The sequence below is a fragment of the Synchiropus splendidus genome, chromosome 18, assembly GCF_027744825.2.
Source record: "Synchiropus splendidus isolate RoL2022-P1 chromosome 18, RoL_Sspl_1.0, whole genome shotgun sequence".
Lineage (NCBI taxonomy): Eukaryota > Metazoa > Chordata > Actinopteri > Syngnathiformes > Callionymidae > Synchiropus > Synchiropus splendidus.
Genome location: NC_071351.1, coordinates 3,624,262 through 3,641,970, shown reverse-complemented (window position 1 = coordinate 3,641,970; position 17,709 = coordinate 3,624,262). Strand labels below are relative to the sequence as shown.

At 51.7% G+C, this 17,709-nt stretch overlaps 3 protein-coding genes and 1 long non-coding RNA gene across 5 annotated transcripts; 2 read left to right on the top strand and 2 right to left on the bottom strand.

Moving 5' to 3' along the window:
- The first annotated feature begins 2,521 nt into the window (after positions 1 to 2,521).
- On the top strand, positions 2,522 to 10,753 carry nol4la (nucleolar protein 4-like a). The gene is made up of 11 exons (XM_053849277.1): positions 2,522 to 2,925; positions 6,661 to 6,813; positions 6,900 to 7,011; positions 7,076 to 7,185; positions 7,246 to 7,387; positions 7,623 to 7,900; positions 7,966 to 8,151; positions 8,220 to 8,408; positions 8,475 to 8,594; positions 8,662 to 8,845; positions 8,911 to 10,753. Exons 1-11 carry the CDS (start codon positions 2,584 to 2,586, stop codon positions 9,123 to 9,125), a joined length of 2,031 nt encoding a protein of 676 aa, XP_053705252.1. The 5' UTR covers positions 2,522 to 2,583; the 3' UTR covers positions 9,126 to 10,753.
- A 1,457-nt stretch (positions 10,754 to 12,210) lies between these two features.
- LOC128749932 (pancreatic progenitor cell differentiation and proliferation factor A-like) lies at positions 12,211 to 13,634 on the bottom strand. Its single transcript, XM_053849954.1, has 5 exons — positions 13,514 to 13,634; positions 12,868 to 12,955; positions 12,731 to 12,808; positions 12,571 to 12,664; positions 12,211 to 12,510 (listed from the first exon to the last, which is right to left on the bottom strand). Exons 2-5 carry the CDS (start codon positions 12,920 to 12,922, stop codon positions 12,348 to 12,350), a joined length of 390 nt encoding a protein of 129 aa, XP_053705929.1. The 5' UTR covers positions 12,923 to 12,955; positions 13,514 to 13,634; the 3' UTR covers positions 12,211 to 12,347.
- Positions 13,635 to 13,716: 82 nt separating this feature from the next.
- On the top strand, positions 13,717 to 17,622 carry LOC128749283 (uncharacterized). The gene is made up of 4 exons (XR_008412919.1): positions 13,717 to 13,862; positions 15,635 to 15,837; positions 15,940 to 16,060; positions 16,136 to 17,622. It is a non-coding gene; the product is annotated as an uncharacterized LOC128749283 (long non-coding RNA).
- Positions 14,253 to 17,670, bottom strand: LOC128749282 (tumor protein D54-like). 2 transcript variants are annotated; one of them, XR_008412918.1, is made up of 8 exons: positions 17,010 to 17,670; positions 16,289 to 16,341; positions 16,023 to 16,171; positions 15,914 to 15,961; positions 15,740 to 15,841; positions 15,642 to 15,668; positions 15,337 to 15,560; positions 14,253 to 15,031 (listed from the first exon to the last, which is right to left on the bottom strand). XR_008412918.1 is itself a non-coding variant. In XM_053848708.1 (8 exons), the coding sequence occupies exons 1-8, from the start codon at positions 17,041 to 17,043 to the stop codon at positions 14,971 to 14,973; spliced, it is 507 nt and encodes a 168-aa protein (XP_053704683.1). In that variant the 5' UTR covers positions 17,044 to 17,670; the 3' UTR covers positions 14,253 to 14,970. The 2 variants fall into 2 exon arrangements, 1 of the variants encoding a protein (XP_053704683.1); XM_053848708.1 differs by having other exon boundaries at positions 15,337 to 15,369.
- Positions 17,671 to 17,709: the final 39 nt, after the last annotated feature.

Here is a 17,709-nt window from a genome sequence, read left to right as displayed (position 1 = left end):
TGTGCTGCCTCACATACACACACACACATATTCAGTCACACACTCGCAATCACATCACACACACAGGAAGTATAAGAAGGAAGCAATAAATAAACTGGTGACGAGAAGATCCAGAAAGTCTGGGATCTGGGTGGGGTAAAGTTCAAGCTGGGCATTTAGTGGAATGAAAAAAACCTTTTTCAATACGTGTGTGTGATGTGCACACATGTATTGATTCACACAAAACTGAACTTTGTCATTCGATAAATGGACAAATGAAGCGGGCATGATTTTGGACCCTAACAACCACTTCGTGGGCCACTGACGAGGAAAGAAACGCTGCTCTCCCTTGTCCACAAGGTGGTGCTCAATACTCTGACTATCACACTCAGGGCAATACACCTTTGTTCAGACCTAACTTCGGATAACTCGCGTTTTCATGATGTTTAAGACATTTCACGGGTGAAGTTGACGTCTCAGTTTGAATGTTCCGAATCACCTGGTTTCCAGACCAGTTATTTAGAGTCAAAGACACAAGAACATGACATCAACTGTTCTCTGCATCTTTACTTTGGTTCCCAAATCCCAACATCAGGAGCTTTTCTCCGTCCATTACTGGAATGATGATGTCACTAAAATGGGTGTTAACAGGGTAAGTTTTAGTGTGAATAATCCAAGGGTCGCCATGGTGTTGCTGGAGGTCGTGATGTGATGATACTCATGTGTTTAACAGCAGCTGGAATGATTATTAGACTGTGGTAAATGAACCTGACGGTGATGATGATGATCGCTGTGGCATGATAGTTTGATGTCTGTGGATATCTTTGTGATGGTGAAGGTGATGGTGGTGGTATGATGAAGACAGTAGAGGTGCACAGTTGCAGCTGCTTTCCTCTCCCGGGGCTCCTTCACATTCTCACTGAACCCTCCCTCTGCAGCTGCTAACACAAGCGCGAGGGGGGGGGGGTAGGAGGGGCAGTGGCTCATCACCTCACTCTGGAGGGTCTGAACTGTGCCCCCTCTCCTCCCCCGGCCGTCCCTCCCCCCTCTCCTTGCCATGAGCAGACTCGTTGGCCTCCACGATCCCTTGTTTCCTGTTACTAAGTTACCAGTTGCCATGATTTGCCTGGGCCGTTTGTGTTACCATGGTGACTGTGCCCATTCTGTCGTCTCCTGGATGCTGCCTCTCGGCAATGCTGTCCCAGTGCCGGCCCTGACCCGCCACCCCCTGCCTTCCCCTCCCCCAGCCGCACGGCGCTCCTAGTTCACTGTCCCATACGCTTGTCTGTGTGCGTTCACCTCAGCAGACAGCTCAACTGGGTTCTGATCCTGGCCCGTCTGGATTTTTCCTGCTGACTTGTGATCGAGGTCCTGCCTGCTGTGACCGATGCATCCGGTCCTGCGAATCCAACTGGTTACTGCCCATCCCACTCATAAATGGTGGTTCATTTCCTGGCAGGTGGCGAAGGTCCCCACGAGTCGGGCTGATCCCAGGCCAGGCTGAGACTGGGACTGTCTTTATGTGCCTGCGTTCTTCCTCCTCTCACCTTTGACCAGAACAAAAAAAATGATGATCATCATTTTATTTAGTCAATATGCGTCTTTTCATCCTCCCAGCAGAGGGCGGCAGATCAAAGTTTTTTTTTTTTAATCCGCTGGTCCCCTTGATTTTGGGTTTGTGTCTGATTTCACTCATTGATCACAGCCTGATATCGTGTTGGTTAAAAAGTGTAGCTGGGTCATCCCAGTCGTCTGGTCTGTGTTCTGGTCCGGGTGCCGATCCAGGTCCAGCATCTGCCGCGGCTCCACGCTCTGGTTCTCATCCAGGTCCCGGTCCTGGGTGGGGCTGTTTGTGTGAGCCAGGATGAAGACTTGCGGACGGGGCATCCCACTCACCGGGAGACACTGCTGCTGCTGTCGTCATGGCAACAAGCAGCAGCAGTCACCGCCGCCAGCATGGGCCTGTGATACTCAGGCCAGAAGTCACACACACACACGCAGACCACTGTGTTTATTACACTCCAACACCGCCGTTTTATGAATGATTTAGAAGTTTATACTGGTTTTTATCTGCAGAGAGGTGGACCAGGTTCTGATCCCACCCTCGACCCACAACACCCCTCCCCACATCGGACAATATATGATGATGATTCAAACAGGTGTGACGGTGCATCATCATCATCATCATCTTCTTCATCACCATCCGAACACTCCACGGGGCCACACCGAGGTCCCTCCTGTCACAGGTGGCGGATCCGTGCCAGGACGTATCCCCCCTCCTCCCCTGCTTCCCTCCTCTCCCCTCTCAACATCGCCACCCATCCGGCTGCCGCTTCTTCTGAGGAAGTGAGAGAGTGAGAGATGCGGTTCGGGACCAGATCCTGTTAACAGGTGTCCCGCTGTCTGGGTCACCGCGGAGGAAGACTGCATCAAGAGCCGGGGCGGACGGGACCGGAGGAGGAGTGATAGCCAGGGGAAAGAAGAAAGAGGGAGAGAAGAGGGGAAGAGAGTGGAAAGAGAGGGGGAGGAGAGGGAGGACGAGAAGAAGAGGACAGAGAGAGGGAGAGAGAGAGAGAGAGAGAGAGGAGAGGAGAGGGGGCAGTGATGGCAGCGAAGAAGGCGTGCGGGGATGCGCCCAAGAGGAGTCGGAGTCCGATGGTCCTGGAGGCGGAGATGTTTGCCGAATTTCAGGACTGGTGCCTCCGAACTTACGGAGATTCCGGGAAAACAAAGACGGTGACCCGAAGGAAATATAACAAGATCATGCAGACCCTGTTGCAGAGCGACGAGTCTGACGGCGTGTACGTGGACAACAGCCACATCAACGCCAAATTCAAGTTCTGGGTCAAGTCAAAAGGCTTCACGGTCGGAACCAACGTCCTGGGAGAGCACAACAAGAGAGGCGGTCCCGGGAAGCCGGTGCTGTACGTTCCGGTCAAGTCAACGGTACGCTGTGTGTGTGCGGTTCTTATTCGCGTGTGTGGTATATGTACCGGTTCGATCCCGGCTCACTTTTGTTCGCATCCCGTCCTGGGCTGCTCACTGCTGCCATGGCAACGTCAGTGCCCCAGGCAGCGGCGAGGAGAGTCCCGCCAGCGCGTCACGACCCGAACCGACGGATTTATTTGGAGCGCGCTCATGTGCGCGCGCGTGGGGATGTGGCGGCATGTCTGTGGTTCCGCCGGGTCCGAGAGCTTCCCTTCACGGACCCGGACTCGGTCGAGGTGGGGGATTCATTGTAATCTGTCCTGACTCGGCAAGAGACGAACCGGGACCACGCCGGTCTTGCCGGGTTCTGGCTGCACGTGGTACCGCACGTCTTTGTCCTGGTCGGGATGCTGCAGGCACCGGTTGCTCTGGCAACAGAGGTCCAGGAGGCTGCCGCGTGCGTGCGTGTGTGCGCGCGTGCTGAGGGGGTGGGGGGTCCTGTGGCGGAACAAAGAGTGGCTTTACTTGGTTTCCGTCACATTTGGAGGCTGTGTGATGGGTGTTTTTGGGGAGCGCCTGCACAAACACACCCGCATCGTTTATATAAGACCTGCAGGGAACGACTCACACACACACCTGTTTATCAGCAGGACCCCATTCCCATCACGGCACGGTGACACTTTGACATTCTGGGGTCAGAGACCAGACAAATGACTCACCACAGGTCTGCCCCAGCACAAAGCTGAGGGACTGCACTGTTTCTGGTTCTGATTCTGTCTGTGACAGTAGACTGTATTGGAGCGGTCCCGACTGCAGCTGCTCCCTCAGTTTGCCAAGGGAGTGGACGAGGTGGGAGGGGGTGCTGTGTGGGGGTCCAGCAGACGGAGAAGGTCTCCTCTGTGGACGCGGGACAGTGAGGCTGTGTCTTCCAGTCCCAGCATCCTCCGGCGCACCGCCCCGTTTGCTCCCATTATGTAGCTAACAGAGGGTGCAGGGCAGGAGGAGGGAGGACTTCACTGAGCATCACACTGTTGCTCACTGTTGCCACGACAACGGAGGTCTGTGAAAAAATCTTTCCCTCTACAAGCAGACAGTGACGTTACAACCTCTGAACTCCTGAACAGTCGGACGGGACATGCTGTGCATTCGTCGAAGCCGACATCCTTTCAAAGTTTGATCAACACTCTGACATGTTGGAGCACAGTGGAGGCTTTATCTGAAGCGACTTTGACCCCGATGACTCCTTCATTTGGGATCAAAACCTGGGTTCCATCCTTGATCTTCAAGGTCGTCATTGTTTGCACGTACATCACTATGACTGAGACCCCATCTTGGCTCCATGTGTCACACATGGGAGCTGCATCCAAGATGACTGTCATATCAGTGTGACCTGCAGTCTCTCAGAGGTCACAGGATCTCGTCTCTCAGTGAAGTGCTCTTGTCCGACCAAAGAGTTTCCACTTAGAATATTCTGCAGAGTAAAATCACACACTGCTGTTTCAGCTGAAACCTCCTGCACAGCATCCACCGGAGGATCATAACCTTCTAAACATGGCCCCTACACTCCTGTTGCTATGATGCCTTGCAGCGTTCACTGTTATTCAAGTTGATGTGCAGGACTGATCCAGTCTGGGCTCAGGTCTCCCCCATTCTGAGCACTTCACCTCACTTTGACTCAGAAAGGACGTTCAAGCCTTTCGACGGCTCTCAAGCTTCCTCTTCTCCTTCCTGTGATCTAAACCTTTTATTAAACACATTGTAGCAAACAGCCGGCTTTTGGGGACTCTCATGACCAAGTGAGGGGATTAGGTTTTTATGCAGGAGCATGCTGTGTCAGTATTTTGGGATTGTAATCTTGGTGGAGGCTCCAGCGGCAGTGAAAGAGCCTTTTGCTCTGTGTTGTTTTGTTGGAGTGGTTTGTTGCATCGTGCGAGTCAAGAAAAGTTGCGTGTTTTGCTTGTTTTATTTCCACATTTCCATACTGAAATGTTGCTGTTGTGACCCGCCCACTCTTTGACCTTCATCCTGTGGATTTGTCCGTCCTCCTTTCCTCCGGCTCCACTGCCAATGATCAGTCCTCATTTCCTCTACAGCAGCATGTGTTGCGACTTCATCGCCGGCATGCTGCTTGTTAGTGCCGGGGCAGGGTCCAGAGTGATGTCCACGAGCTCCTGGATTGTCCTGTAGACACACACACACACACTCCCTGCTGGAGTACAAAGAGCGGATAGCTCTGTTGCCATGGAGAGACCGCTGGTTGCTCTCCCATAGGAGGAGAAATTAACACCATTTTTAACCGGCCCGGGGGCCTCCTCCCTCCACCTCCTCCCCCTCTGCGTGGGAGATAGCCCGCTCCTCTCATTCTGAAGACGGAAATAATCCTCCTGAGCAGGACAGAGAATCCCTAACCAAAAATCTTCAACTAGGACACAGATACAGGGAGTCAAACACAGACAAGAACAATGTGATTCATCAATTGAAAATACATTATGACTCTTGTCAAAATTCCTATCCTCCCTGCTGCTGAGGAAGCACCTGTGGTGGGTGACTTCTGGGCTGGAGGAGAAATCGTTCTGCAATTGGCTCCACGGTGGGGCGAGGCTGAGGCCTGGGCTACATGGGAAATATGGAGTCGGCTTCTGTCCCACACAGCCAGGACAGGAGTCCTGGAGAGCAGCACACTGGAGTGCAGGTCTTCCTCAGAACCTGCAAAGTCTCACCTGTCCCGTGACAGGTGAGCGGGTCTGAACAGTTCTGATGGTGCCAGAATCACTAGTGACTAGACGGTGTCAAGATCACCGGCGGCTTCCCTCGGTGCCCCCTGGGATGTTGCAGACCAGACGTTTAACTTCTGCTGTGGACTGTTCTCACGGTTAAAGTAAACAAGGCTCATGAGTTTATCAAATACTTGCTGTGCAGGGATGGTTCCGTGAGCAAAGTTACTGCAGGGGATGATGAGTGTACAAATGAGAGTTTTGGTGACCTCACTCGCCGCGCTATGATTGGCTGCCGAGGCGGCAAATGTTCCTCACCTCTCTGTAGCGGTGGGCCGAGGTCAGGGGTCATGATATGTCGCGATTATTTCTTCATTAACGTTCATTATAGTTGCTTTGAGTCCAGCTGACAGAGCGACGGTGGGGTGCAGGGGGGGATTAGCACAGACCAGCTCTGTGAGCTGGTTTTAGTTGCCATGGTGACGATCATTACCTCGCACTTGGGAGAGCAGGAGCAAGAAAAAGAAGAGGAGGAGAAAGAAAGGAGGGAAGGATGATGGGACAGAGGCGAGCGGCGGCGGCGGGAGGGTGGGGGTGCGGAAAAATGAAATGTCAGATTCAGTAGGGGAATATGTCAAGGGGAGGTGACTCGGAAGGATGTGGGGGCTCAGGGACGCCTCAGGGAACTTCTGGACTGGGACAGTCTTGTGGAAACCACAGGGAGTTGTGTGGGTTGGGGGGGGAGTAGGGGGCTCTGTTGAGCTGAGGATGGAGGCAGTCGTCTTGGTGATCGCACTGGTGTCACATGACCTTCTCGCCCCCAGCGCACCTGCCCAAGAGGAGGCAGCAGTTTCTATGGCGACAGGGTCAGCAGGAGAGGAGGGGTGGGCTGTTATTTTTAAACAGCGGGGCCTGGGTGGTGGGGGGTCTCGGATGCCATCACAGCCACCCGAGGCCGCTCCTTCAGTTCACCAACTTTTGTCTCTGATTTGAATGAACCCTCACACATGATCCCGTGTCTCTAACCCGTGTGTTCCAGGGCGCGGACGGAGGTTCCGGCGGCGACTCATCTTTGAAACGAGTGGCAGTGGTTGAAGACTTTTTCGACATCATCTATGCCATGCACGTGGAGATGGGCTCGGACCCCGGCCGGGCCCCGAAACACGCCGGCCAGAAAAAAACCTACAAAGCGGTGAGTCAGCACAGGTCCGGGTGAAGGTTCTGGTCTGTGAGGTGGCAGGGGGGAGTAACTGCGAGCAAATGTGTCCCGTGGCTCAGATTGCCGAGACGTATGCCTTCCTGCCCCGAGAGGCTGTGACCCGCTTTCTCATGAGCTGTGGGGAGTGTCAGAAGAGGATGCACATCAGCCCCAGCACGCAGGAGTTCAAAGGTACACACGCACGGCCAGACACACGCACACAGCAGGCACAAACACTGGCTGTTTGTCTTCATAGAGAACGACAGGCCCACCTCGCTGGTCGCTGACATCATCGACTACAACATGCCGCTGACCGCCACCTACCTGAAGCAGATGAAACTGCAGTGCATGACAGCCACAGAGAGGGTAGGAGTGAGCGGCACAGCGTGTGTGTGCAAGTTGACGAAAGTGTGTCTCCATGCCCAGGATGACAGCTCTATAAGCAGCGAGGAGGTGAACAACAGCGAGACGGCGTGGGCTCCAGCCAGGCCTCCTGCTGCACCCACCGCCCCAGAACCGTGCCCCCAGAACGGAGACAGCGAGGGTCCGGCTGTGAAAGACGAAGACGGTGAGTCACCCAGAGCGTGGTCACGATGAAGGGTCTGTGTTTGCTGCCCGACATAAAGCTGCTCATGAGTCCCAAAAGACCAGATCTCTCACTGGTCTTGATGTTGAAAATTCTGAGTCAGCGAGGGACGAGGTGAAGGTGCTTAGATAGGAACACACATTTGGTTGTTGTCAGCTGAGTGAACAGCAGGGGGAGTGTCTCTGCCACTGAGCCACTCTCGTGTCTCGTTCTGCAGACGAGGACTTGTCTGAGAGCAGCAGCACCAACGGACAGGTGGGCGTGGCAGCCAATGCTGCGGAGGACACCGCGCCTCTCACGACCTCCCCAGCTGTCACGACCCCTTCAGAGGCAGTGGTGCCTTCTGGTCAGGTGACAGAAAATGGGGTGAGCACTCCACTGGACTTCAGCAGCACCTGGTCCTCGTCTTCCTCGGACGACCAGCAGCCCGTCAACCTGATGCATTCTGGGAGCTTGTCGCCTCAAGCCGTCGACCCCGGCAGGAGACTGGGCAAGGTCAGTGACCTCTCTGCTGACTTGGCTGGGTGTTTGCTGGGACCAACGTGGATGTGTGTCTGCAGTCGCCGCCTCACAGCACAGGGAGCTACGATTCTATGAAGATGGAGCTGAGCATCGGCGGCGAGGACGGCGCCTCTGACAAAACTCTGATAGTGGACGACGATGACGACGACCATGACGACCACGATGACAGTGACAAGATCATCGACGTTGAGGGCGCTGATCCTGAGAGACTGAAGGCTTTCAACGTGAGTGATCCATGATGTCACTTCCTGTGCGGCCTGTCGGTGGGTCTCACTCTTCCTCCTCCACGCAGATGTTCGTGCGCCTCTTTGTGGACGAGAATCTGGACCGAATGGTTCCGATCTCCAAGCAGCCAAAGGAAAAAATCCAGGCCATCATGGAGTCATGTGGTCGTCAGTTCCCGGAATTCCAGGAGCGCTCCCGCAAGCGCATCCGCACCTACCTCAAGTCCTGCCGCCGCATGAAGAAGGGCGGCTTTGAGGTACGGAGCTGGTGGATGAAGAAGCTGCTGCTTGAGCAAGTGGTCTGAAACATTTCTGCCCCCCAGATTCGACCCACACCCCCCCACCTCACCTCAGCCATGGCCGAGAACATTCTGGCCGCCGCCTGCGAAAGTGAAACTCGTAATGCTGCAAAGAGGATGCGCCTGGACGTCTCCCCGCCCACGGTAGCCACGCTGCCGCCACCCGCGCCTCAGAAAGATCCTGTGGTGATCCGCCGGTGTTTTCTTGCAGGACGAGTCCACCGACACCCCGACCTCCCGGGACCCTGCCCCTGTGACACCCACCGCCTTTGCCATCTCCAGCGCAGCGTTTGCGTCTGAGCAGCTCTACACCAACGGAGGCCTCAGCTACACCCTGCGTGGCTACACGGCAGTTGCCGGGGGCAACCAGCAAAACAATAACGCACAAAGCAACGGTGCGTGGCGGGAGAGCGCGGCGCGTCGTGCCTGTGCTCTTGCTAATGATTCGTGTCTCACGCAGGTCCCACCGATCTCAGCATGAAGTCCACCAGTCCCAACTCTGCCTCAAGCTCCAACAATCACGGGCAGGGAGGCGGCGGGGGCGGAGCCTCGGCACAGCTCAGCCCTCCTGAGGTGACGGCGGTGAGGCAGCTCATCGCCGGCTACCGAGAGTCCGCTGCCTTCTTGCTGCGCTCGGCCGACGAGCTGGAGAATCTGATCCTGCACCAGAACTGAAGCAGCACCCCCTACTGTTCTTGCACATTGGTGGGCGGGGTCTGGCCGGGTGGACCACGCCCTCACAGACCCTCCCGCTCGCTCGGACATCTCATTGATGCATGTGGTTCACTTTGACCTCTAGTGCCCCGTCAGCTGTAGCCTTCGTCTCAGGAAGTGAACCAGTCATGTGGTCGAGTCACGTGATCGTGTCATGTGACCACCTCGTGTGATTGAGTCATGTAATTGAGTGTTTCACGCCGTTAGCGTTCGCAGGATTTTATTTTATTTTTTGTTCATTTGTAGCGTAACTTCCTGGAGGGAACAATCACGGCTCGGACGTCAGCATTTTCTCGCTCGTGTGTGCAAAGCTACCTGAAACGCATCGCTCACTTTCACAAGCCCCCCTCTCTCACTGGCCACCTCCGGCCCAACTCTCCCCGGCGCTGAAGCACAGCTGCTGCACAGGTGGGTGCGAACACGGCGGCCATATTTGGTGTTCAGCTGAAGCTCAAACAAGCTCAGCTGAGTTGGTCCACTGAGCAGAGAAGCACAAGGTCCTCAGCAGAAGCGCGGAAATTGAAACTGTTGCTTTGTTAAAGGTGCAATATGAGAGATTATTTGAGCCGCAGTGTAGCTTATTGATGAGTCATTCCAGCTGTTTAAGATGATGAAAGTGTGATGATCCGCTCCCTGTCAATCATTGGCAACATTAACTGTTGCATTTTTCCCCCCCTTTTTGTTAGCTGCAGTCTGCAACTTGACCACTAGAGGCCTCTGAAGTCTTCGGACTGTTCCTTTCCGGTGAAGGTTAAAAAGTACATTTTTTTCATTCGACGAAACATCTCGACCGCGATGGTGCAGCAGAACGGGAAGTTGAAGGTGCAGACACGCCTCTTCCTGCTTGTTTCTGTTGCCCTGGCGACCCTCAGTATTTTTTGGCTGCAGTGAATTCATGTTTGTACAGAGTGTTTCTGTTTCTGTGATGCACAATGTTTGAATATCAAAGTGGTTTCTGATGTTTGATCTGTGACTTCTATCGTTCGCTTCAATGTCGCATCTCCTCACCTGCCGGCTCACCGCCACCGGTTCCCGCCGCCTGTCCTCCGCCGCTGCGTCACGGCTGGCTCATGAAGCAGCGACGGTGAAGGGGTCGTGGCAGTTCAAGCCGGCCGGTGCCGGCCCGGCGGTGGAGTCCAGCCGCTGTTGGGACGCGTAAGCTCGTACTGTATCTCCCGTGTGAAGTATTTCCTCTCAGTGAAAGTGTGTGATGTTTACATGTACAGTTTTTAAGACGTTTAATTTCTGCGCCTGTAGAATATTTTTATCGTTCTTCACCGCAACCTCACTGGTCACACGGTCATGGACAGTCCGACCGACCTACGATCTCATGAAGCCATCCCCTCCCCCGCCGGGCTCTTGGGCGGACCACTAACCTCAGGAACACGTGACTGAACGTTACTGATCGTTGTTATTGAAAGGTCTGTGATTGATTATCGGAGTGTTTATACGTTTGAATATTTATTATATTATTATTGTGGGAAAAAAGTTTCTGATGTTTGTGAAGCATTTTTAAGTGTTAATAAAAGCTCAACATTCAGATGTCAAGCAAGCCTCTGACCATGACCCCCTTTGCCAGTGTAGTCACTCACAGTTTGCACTGGAGGGCACCAGCGAGACGTGCTGGCGAGGCAACTGACTGACTTCTTTCTCGATTAAATCCAGTCAGTCGGCTGGTGAATGATTTTCGGTGAGAAAATACTTGAGCTGACTTTCCTGGAAGCATTGTCGGGGCAGCAGCTGCTCCCATCACTTTCTCTCTTTCCTCCTCGAGCATCCGTCCCCAATTCTCTTTGACCCTCTTGTCAAAAGTGCACGGGAGGATCATCAAGTTCTGAATGTTTTGACTGTCTTCCAGGAACTTCCGAGTCATCAGAAACTGGATCCAGCCTGGAAAAGTACCAGATGCTTCTGGCACAGCAGCTAAAGTGGGACACGCTGGAGCCACGTGGAGAGCAGCACGAGGGTCCTTGACCTGCAAACACCAACCAGTATTCACAGAATCTCTTATCGGCTTTATTTATATAAGTCTGTGTGTGCATTAATGTAAGGGGTAGGGGGTGCGCTCCACTCGTGGGGATGTCGGCCTCCAGCCTCTCGGCTGTTACCTTTGTCCGACATTCCTTGTATATATTTAAACACTGCACGCATGCCGGTGCCACTGTGCTATTTTTCGTCTGTGGACCGTGAACTTTGCTCACAGAAGCCCCGACAGCTCTCCCTCTCCTCCCCCGACGACCTCCCTGACCAGTCATGACTTGACGGGTTTTGGGTTCATTTTTTTCTCCTGTTTTTTAAATGTGATTTATAGAGTGAGTCATGAAAGCAGCCCCTGTAGCTTGAGTGTCGACAGGAGACGACCACCGAAACGCTGTCTCAGCGCGTGTTTCCGTGAACTGATGCCGAGGCTTTGTTTCTGAAGCTCTCAGACCTCCTGCCGCCTGGGCTGCTCACGTGTGTCTCCTTCCCTGGAGGCACTCACCTAGTGTATGTTTCGGGTTCCAACTCACTCGAGGGTTTTGTTCTGGGAATGTGTCGGCGATAAAACATGGTTACACAGTGGTGTCAGCCAGATTTGGACCTGTTTTAGCGCCGTCCTTTGTTTTGATCGTAATCTTGCAACGCAACGTAAATAAAGATATGCTGCACTCGCATCACTGTGGTGCGAGCGGTTGGAAGCGTCTGATAGGGCAGTGGGCGTGTCCCTGCTGACCTCGCCAGACGCCTCTGCGGAACAGTGAGGGGTGCTGTGGACCCAGCACCACTCGTTCTCGAACATCTTATCTGGTGTCTGATGCACGTTGCGACATTTCAGGTCAACTTCACCAACCAGTGGAAGAGATGAACAAGTTGGTTGTTGAGCATCAGCTGCAGTTACATAAGAGTCCTGACCAGTAATCAGATTATTGTCACATGACACCGTTCACAAGATCCTGTTGGGAACATCTGAGGGAGCGTTGGGAACGCTGAGGTGGGCGCAGTGGCTGCTTCATGGTCTCTCACCGATGACAGAGCTCACTCATTCATGAAGGATTCAGCCCAGTCATAAGAGTCTGAAGTTTATTAACATTATACAGTGAAAAAATACTTTTTACAACATGTTTACAATTTTGGTCAAAAGAGCTAACTACAAACAAACGGAACGCTGCTGAGCCTTCAAGATGGCGGCCGGACCCCTCAAGTCTAGGAGGAGGGGCTCGCCGTGGTCGTCAGCGGGGAGGTCGATGGTTCGAATTTCCCCACGTCACTGCTCTCGCTGAGTCGTCGGTTCATGACCATCTCCCTGGCAATGCAGGTCACCTGACCGTTGGTCACCTGACCGTTGGTCACTGTGTACGTCTGGTTCCTGAAACACACCGTTAGCAAGTGAAGGGCCCCACAGCAGTTGGGTCCAGAGGACTCTCACTTCAGGTTGTCTGGTCCCCCCGGAGTGCCAGCCTGGTTCTGTTTGGCGAAGAAGAAGGAGGTCCACCAGTGGCCCGAGTCCTGCCTCGGCAGACCTGCGGGTCAAGGGTCAGCTTGTGTCAGACAGGAAGGGGCTGACTGGGTGTTACGCAGCGGGGTACCTGGGTGGTGGGGGATCACCTCGCCACTGAACTCGGCGCTGCCACACGAGCTGTTGCTGGACGCCGACCCGAGTCGACCTGGAACCGCGGAGAATCGTCAGCCCTAACTTCCATGTGAGACTCAGAGGTCAACTCACGTCTGTAGTAGTCATGGGTGGCGATCAGAGATCCGCTGGATGGAATGGACGCCATGACTTCTGACCGCTGTACGATGTGAGGTGAGATCTGTGGATCAAGACCAGAGTCAGGACACACTTGTTTTGCCCAGGTGCTTCACTGCAGTTCCACTGGTCAGTGCTCCACAACATGAGTGTTGCACAGCCCTGCTGCCCTGGAGCAACACACCGGCAGCAGATGGGTTTCAGTCTTAATTCTGCAGCAGCTGACAAGCAGAAGGACGATTAAACCCCGTCCCAAAAGACGCTCTTGTTGACAGCACTTGGTCTTAACCCCACAGCGTCATTCCTCTGACTTCACCTTCACAGGTTGTCATTACCAGTGTATGTAGTTTAAAATGTGTCCATTAAAATTAGCCTGGTGTTTTTACTCCTTTCATAACAAGTTTCCTGCCTTGCTTAAATTACTCATGAACTGTGTTTTAGAGTTGAGCTCCATTAACTTATATTATACATATTTCCTCAACCATGAAATGCACTTTTTAAACTTTATTAGAAAATTAAACAGTGATATCAGATCACTTTCCTTCATTGCAAAACCACAGCTGTAGGTACCAATAAAGTTGTGCTATTTTGAATAAGGACAGTAAAGAAAGAGAGCGTTCACCTGAGAGCTGAGGCCGCGGGTTTGGTTTTAGCTGTGGTTCCGAAAGCCCATTAGTGTCCGACGGTGCGACTCCGCCTCCTCTCACTCTGCGCTGCGGCTCGTGTCTGCGCGCCCTGACCCGTGCCTGCTTTTAAAAGCCCTGCGCTGGGACAGGGGGCGTGGCCGGTGCCTGGAACGATAATGGGCGTGGCGTGCGGGGCCGCACCTGGCAGGGCTCGAGGCCAAGGAACGTGCTCGGCAGGTCAGCTAAATTTAACCGTGACGTCATGGTGAACCAACAGTGCTGCGGTCAGGCCAGAGGCGGCGCCAGAGCAGCGAACCCGGAGTCTGTCATGATTCGTCAAAAAAGGTGACGTTAAGTTTGCATTTCAGTTCGTTTAGCTCCAAGTGAAATGATCAGAAGTGGTCTGGCTTTGCGGCCATTTTGTAGATAAAAATACAGCCACGAAAATCAACGTATTTTGGTCTTTAAGAACAAAGTAATGTCTGTGTAGCTCGAGGTTCTGACCGTGTTTAGCTAAACATAACGCTTACAGTGAACCGGAAGTGGTGAACGCTAGCTGGAAGGTCGATGTGTTTCAGATGTCTCTGATGAGGAGAAGCGAAAGCCTATGTGTGTCAAAAGCGAAGAGGCTTCGTGAATATTTGGACTTGAAATTCACATGTAGATAAAAGGTTTATTTCATAAATCACAAATGTCAAATATGCTGTTCTGAGTTAAATCTAATAGCTACATGGAAGACGGAATAAAAATAATGACAACAAAACACGTCAATAAAATAGTGAACATTCTGCCTGGAGAGGAATTCTGAAACACCACAGCGCTATCTAGTGGTTTATATATGCTACTACAAACAAATCGGACTCGTCACCAAGGTTACAATAGTTTGGGATTTTTCATCAGTTTTTGTTTTTATTTAGTTTTGAATTTTTGTCTTTCACATTCTCAGCAAACATCATAGTCCATGCAGACGAACTCGCCAGTCCATTACTCAAACAAGAGGAGCCTGATCTGGTCCACCTGCCCGATGTAGCCGGAAATTCCGGTGCGGGAACCGGAAGTTAGTAACGCGCATGCCCGAGTTCTGCCTGCGGACGTTTACTTGTCAATTACTCATTTACTTGTCAAAATGCTTCTTTATGAAACAATTAAAACGTTATTATACATAAATAAATAAATAAAGCGTTAATTGTCGTTTTATGAAAAACTTTTGTTTTTATTTTATTTCAGTTAACGGAAATGAATTACAATTCTAGTTTTCGTTAGTTGTCCTTGACTATAGTGACCTCGCTCGTCACACATCTCTAATTTAAAATCCATTCTGAATGACTCCATCTATTGTTCAGGTTATTAATTCCGAGCCAAATAGCTGCAGGGGTGTTCTCATGGCAACGAGGTCTGTGCTGTGTGAGGGGGTCCTTTGCTCCGTGGATCTGGGTCCCAGTCTCAGCTGGCTTCATCGTCGCAGCTTCACACCGTTGACCATGTCCTCCAGAGACCTCAGTACAGGAGCGTGTCTGAAAGAAACACACAAGGATCAGTGACTTTTTAAACAGGTTTGAGATGTTTGAGAAAAATAATTCCGTTATGTGGGATTTAATTGCGAAGTACAATTATTGCTGTTGTCAATTTTAATCAAGATTTTCCTGAATCAAACAGTACTTATAACACCTCATACATAATGTAGCATATTTAAATATAAATTTGAGAATGTATTTTTTTATGTTTGATATATTTTTGACATTATTTATATAAGTATATTTATATTTGTTTCCATAAAAATGCATCAATAAACAAAGTAAAATGGTCATAGAAACCTTACCTGAGGGTTGGGACGCTGATGTGGTGATGCATACTGAAACACAAGACGCAGAGAGCTCCTCATGTTTATCTCGTCTTGTCATGTTGATGAATAGTCAATCGACGTGACCTGTCATTACTGCGTCCATTAGTGTTTGCCCAGATGATAACTTACTCTCAATGGAGAGATAAAGGAGAGATAAGAGGAGGAACACGGTGATGACTAGTTGATTTGAGATCCAAAAGCTGCGGATCAAGTGTTCAGTCCTTGTCTACCATCTGGAGGGTAAACAAACAAACTGTTGTCTTTCTGTGTCTAGAACTTACCGCGGTGGACCCGGCAGAGGCAGCGACCTGCGGACACCAACACACACCGAGTCAAAGAAGGTGAGGTGCAACAGCAGGAAGCGTGGAGGGGGCACTACCTCATTCCTGCCAGCCTCCTGGTGATGGCCACGCCCACATTAGACAACGCAGACGACGTGGCGTTACCGGCATGAGACAGTCCATCCCGGGTCCTCAGGTACCTGCACACACACACACCGCTGTTGCTCGCCTCTAGATACAAGCTGAAGAGGTCAGAGGTCAGACAGACTTACACGTCCGAGTGGCTGATGTCGTCCAGAGTGGCCGAGGCAGTCTGGTACCTGCGAGAGAGCCCCAATCAGTGCGTGGTCCACAACGGGTTCACAGCCTGCCGAGACTCACGGGGCGGAGCACTGGACGCTCTCCCAGCTGCGGCTCAGGTTCTGTCGAATGCAGCTGAGCGGACTCAAGCCCAGCTGCCGGCGGATTTCTGACGCCGTCCTTTCTTTGGTCAGGAGCGTCTGACGGAGCGCGTGGATCTCCTCCTCCACCTGTGCATCCAGCAGAGAAGCGCTCACCTGACTGGCTGCACCAAAGCCAGCCGCCATACCATCCACCTCTCAGACTCGCGCCACAAGACTCCATACACTCTGAGAAAGAGGCGTCACCTTGGCCAGTTCCATCCTCAGACGTTCTGCCTCGTCCTCAGAAAGTTCTGTGTCTGTAAGCACAGATGCTGTGAGTGACCCGACATTAAATGTTGGGCGACACTTCACTGGATGTGAAGCATGAAATCGGACTTTTCTGAAGCCCATCTTCATTCACTGGTCTTTGAAATCCTGTCCAACACTGGGGACCTTCACCCCCAGTTTTAAAAGCAATATCTCAGCTAAATCAAGAACAGCATTGAAACTCAGAACGTTTTTATTTTGTCAAGCCCCAAAACACCAGTCAAAAATCACCAGTCAGCGAGTAAAGTAAAACCGAGCAAGTTCAGGAACATTTATTCAACACCAAAGGTTTTCTTCCAGACTCATGTTACCATGCGTTTTTATTTTGTCAAGCCCCAAAACACATGAGAATAATGATATTTGTCCATTTTCACCTGGTTATTTATAGAAATATGTTGTTTATTGGAGAAAAATTTGGCACAAAGCTTATCTTTGAAGGTAAATGTAGTACTGATGTGTGGCAGTATGATGGACAGCTCAAGACAGTTAGCCTTTGTTGATAGATGCAAGTGAAGTTCAGATACGCAGGGAGTTTCCCACCCATCACCCGGTATGAACCAGACAAACTCGGACCTACCACAACACACATGTTGACAGAGCCGCAGCCGCTGAGCAGCCTGTTGCATCTCTCACTTCTCTATATTAACCTGCCACTCACCATTTCCCACCTGCTGTGTGACGATGACCTGCATGTTGAATCCAAATAGTCTGAAACAAAAAGCAACTCACCGGCTCGACTCATTCCTGCGGCGTCTCTTCCTCTCTGTGTGTTTAGGGTTGAGCTGCTGATGAGATTAGCTTGGGAGCTATTAGTGCGCACTTCCACTCACGCTCACACACATGCAAACACGTCCACTCATCGTATAGGCCAAGACTCTTAAAACCCTCGTGAGAGGAGATACACACAGACGGACAAGTCATGTCTCACTTTCTCTTTCTCAGCCAGACAGACTCAGATTGTTGTCACTCTTTATTCCTCCACCTATTTCAAGTCAGCCCACTCTGTTCTAGTGACTCTCGCTGTGTTTGCTGGCTACGTGTCACCATACACCCAATGCCTTTCTTCTCCCCACGACTGGGAAATGTTGCACGTTTGGTGCCGAATCTTTTCATAAAAATATGCATTATAATTTCAAAATTAAATTTGAAACGCTCTAAAAACCAAAAGGTCATGACCTACAAAGAATGTTGATTGATTGTTTGTGCTTCAAGAAGAAAAGTGTCTCTTGACACTGAGTGGCCTTGAATAATTAACACACATCTCAAAACCACGTCTGTTTCCTGTCAGAAAGAGAGAGGTTTCCGTGACATTTGCTTGGCCCGCGACACCTCTGTTCCTGGTGTTGGATATGCACCAA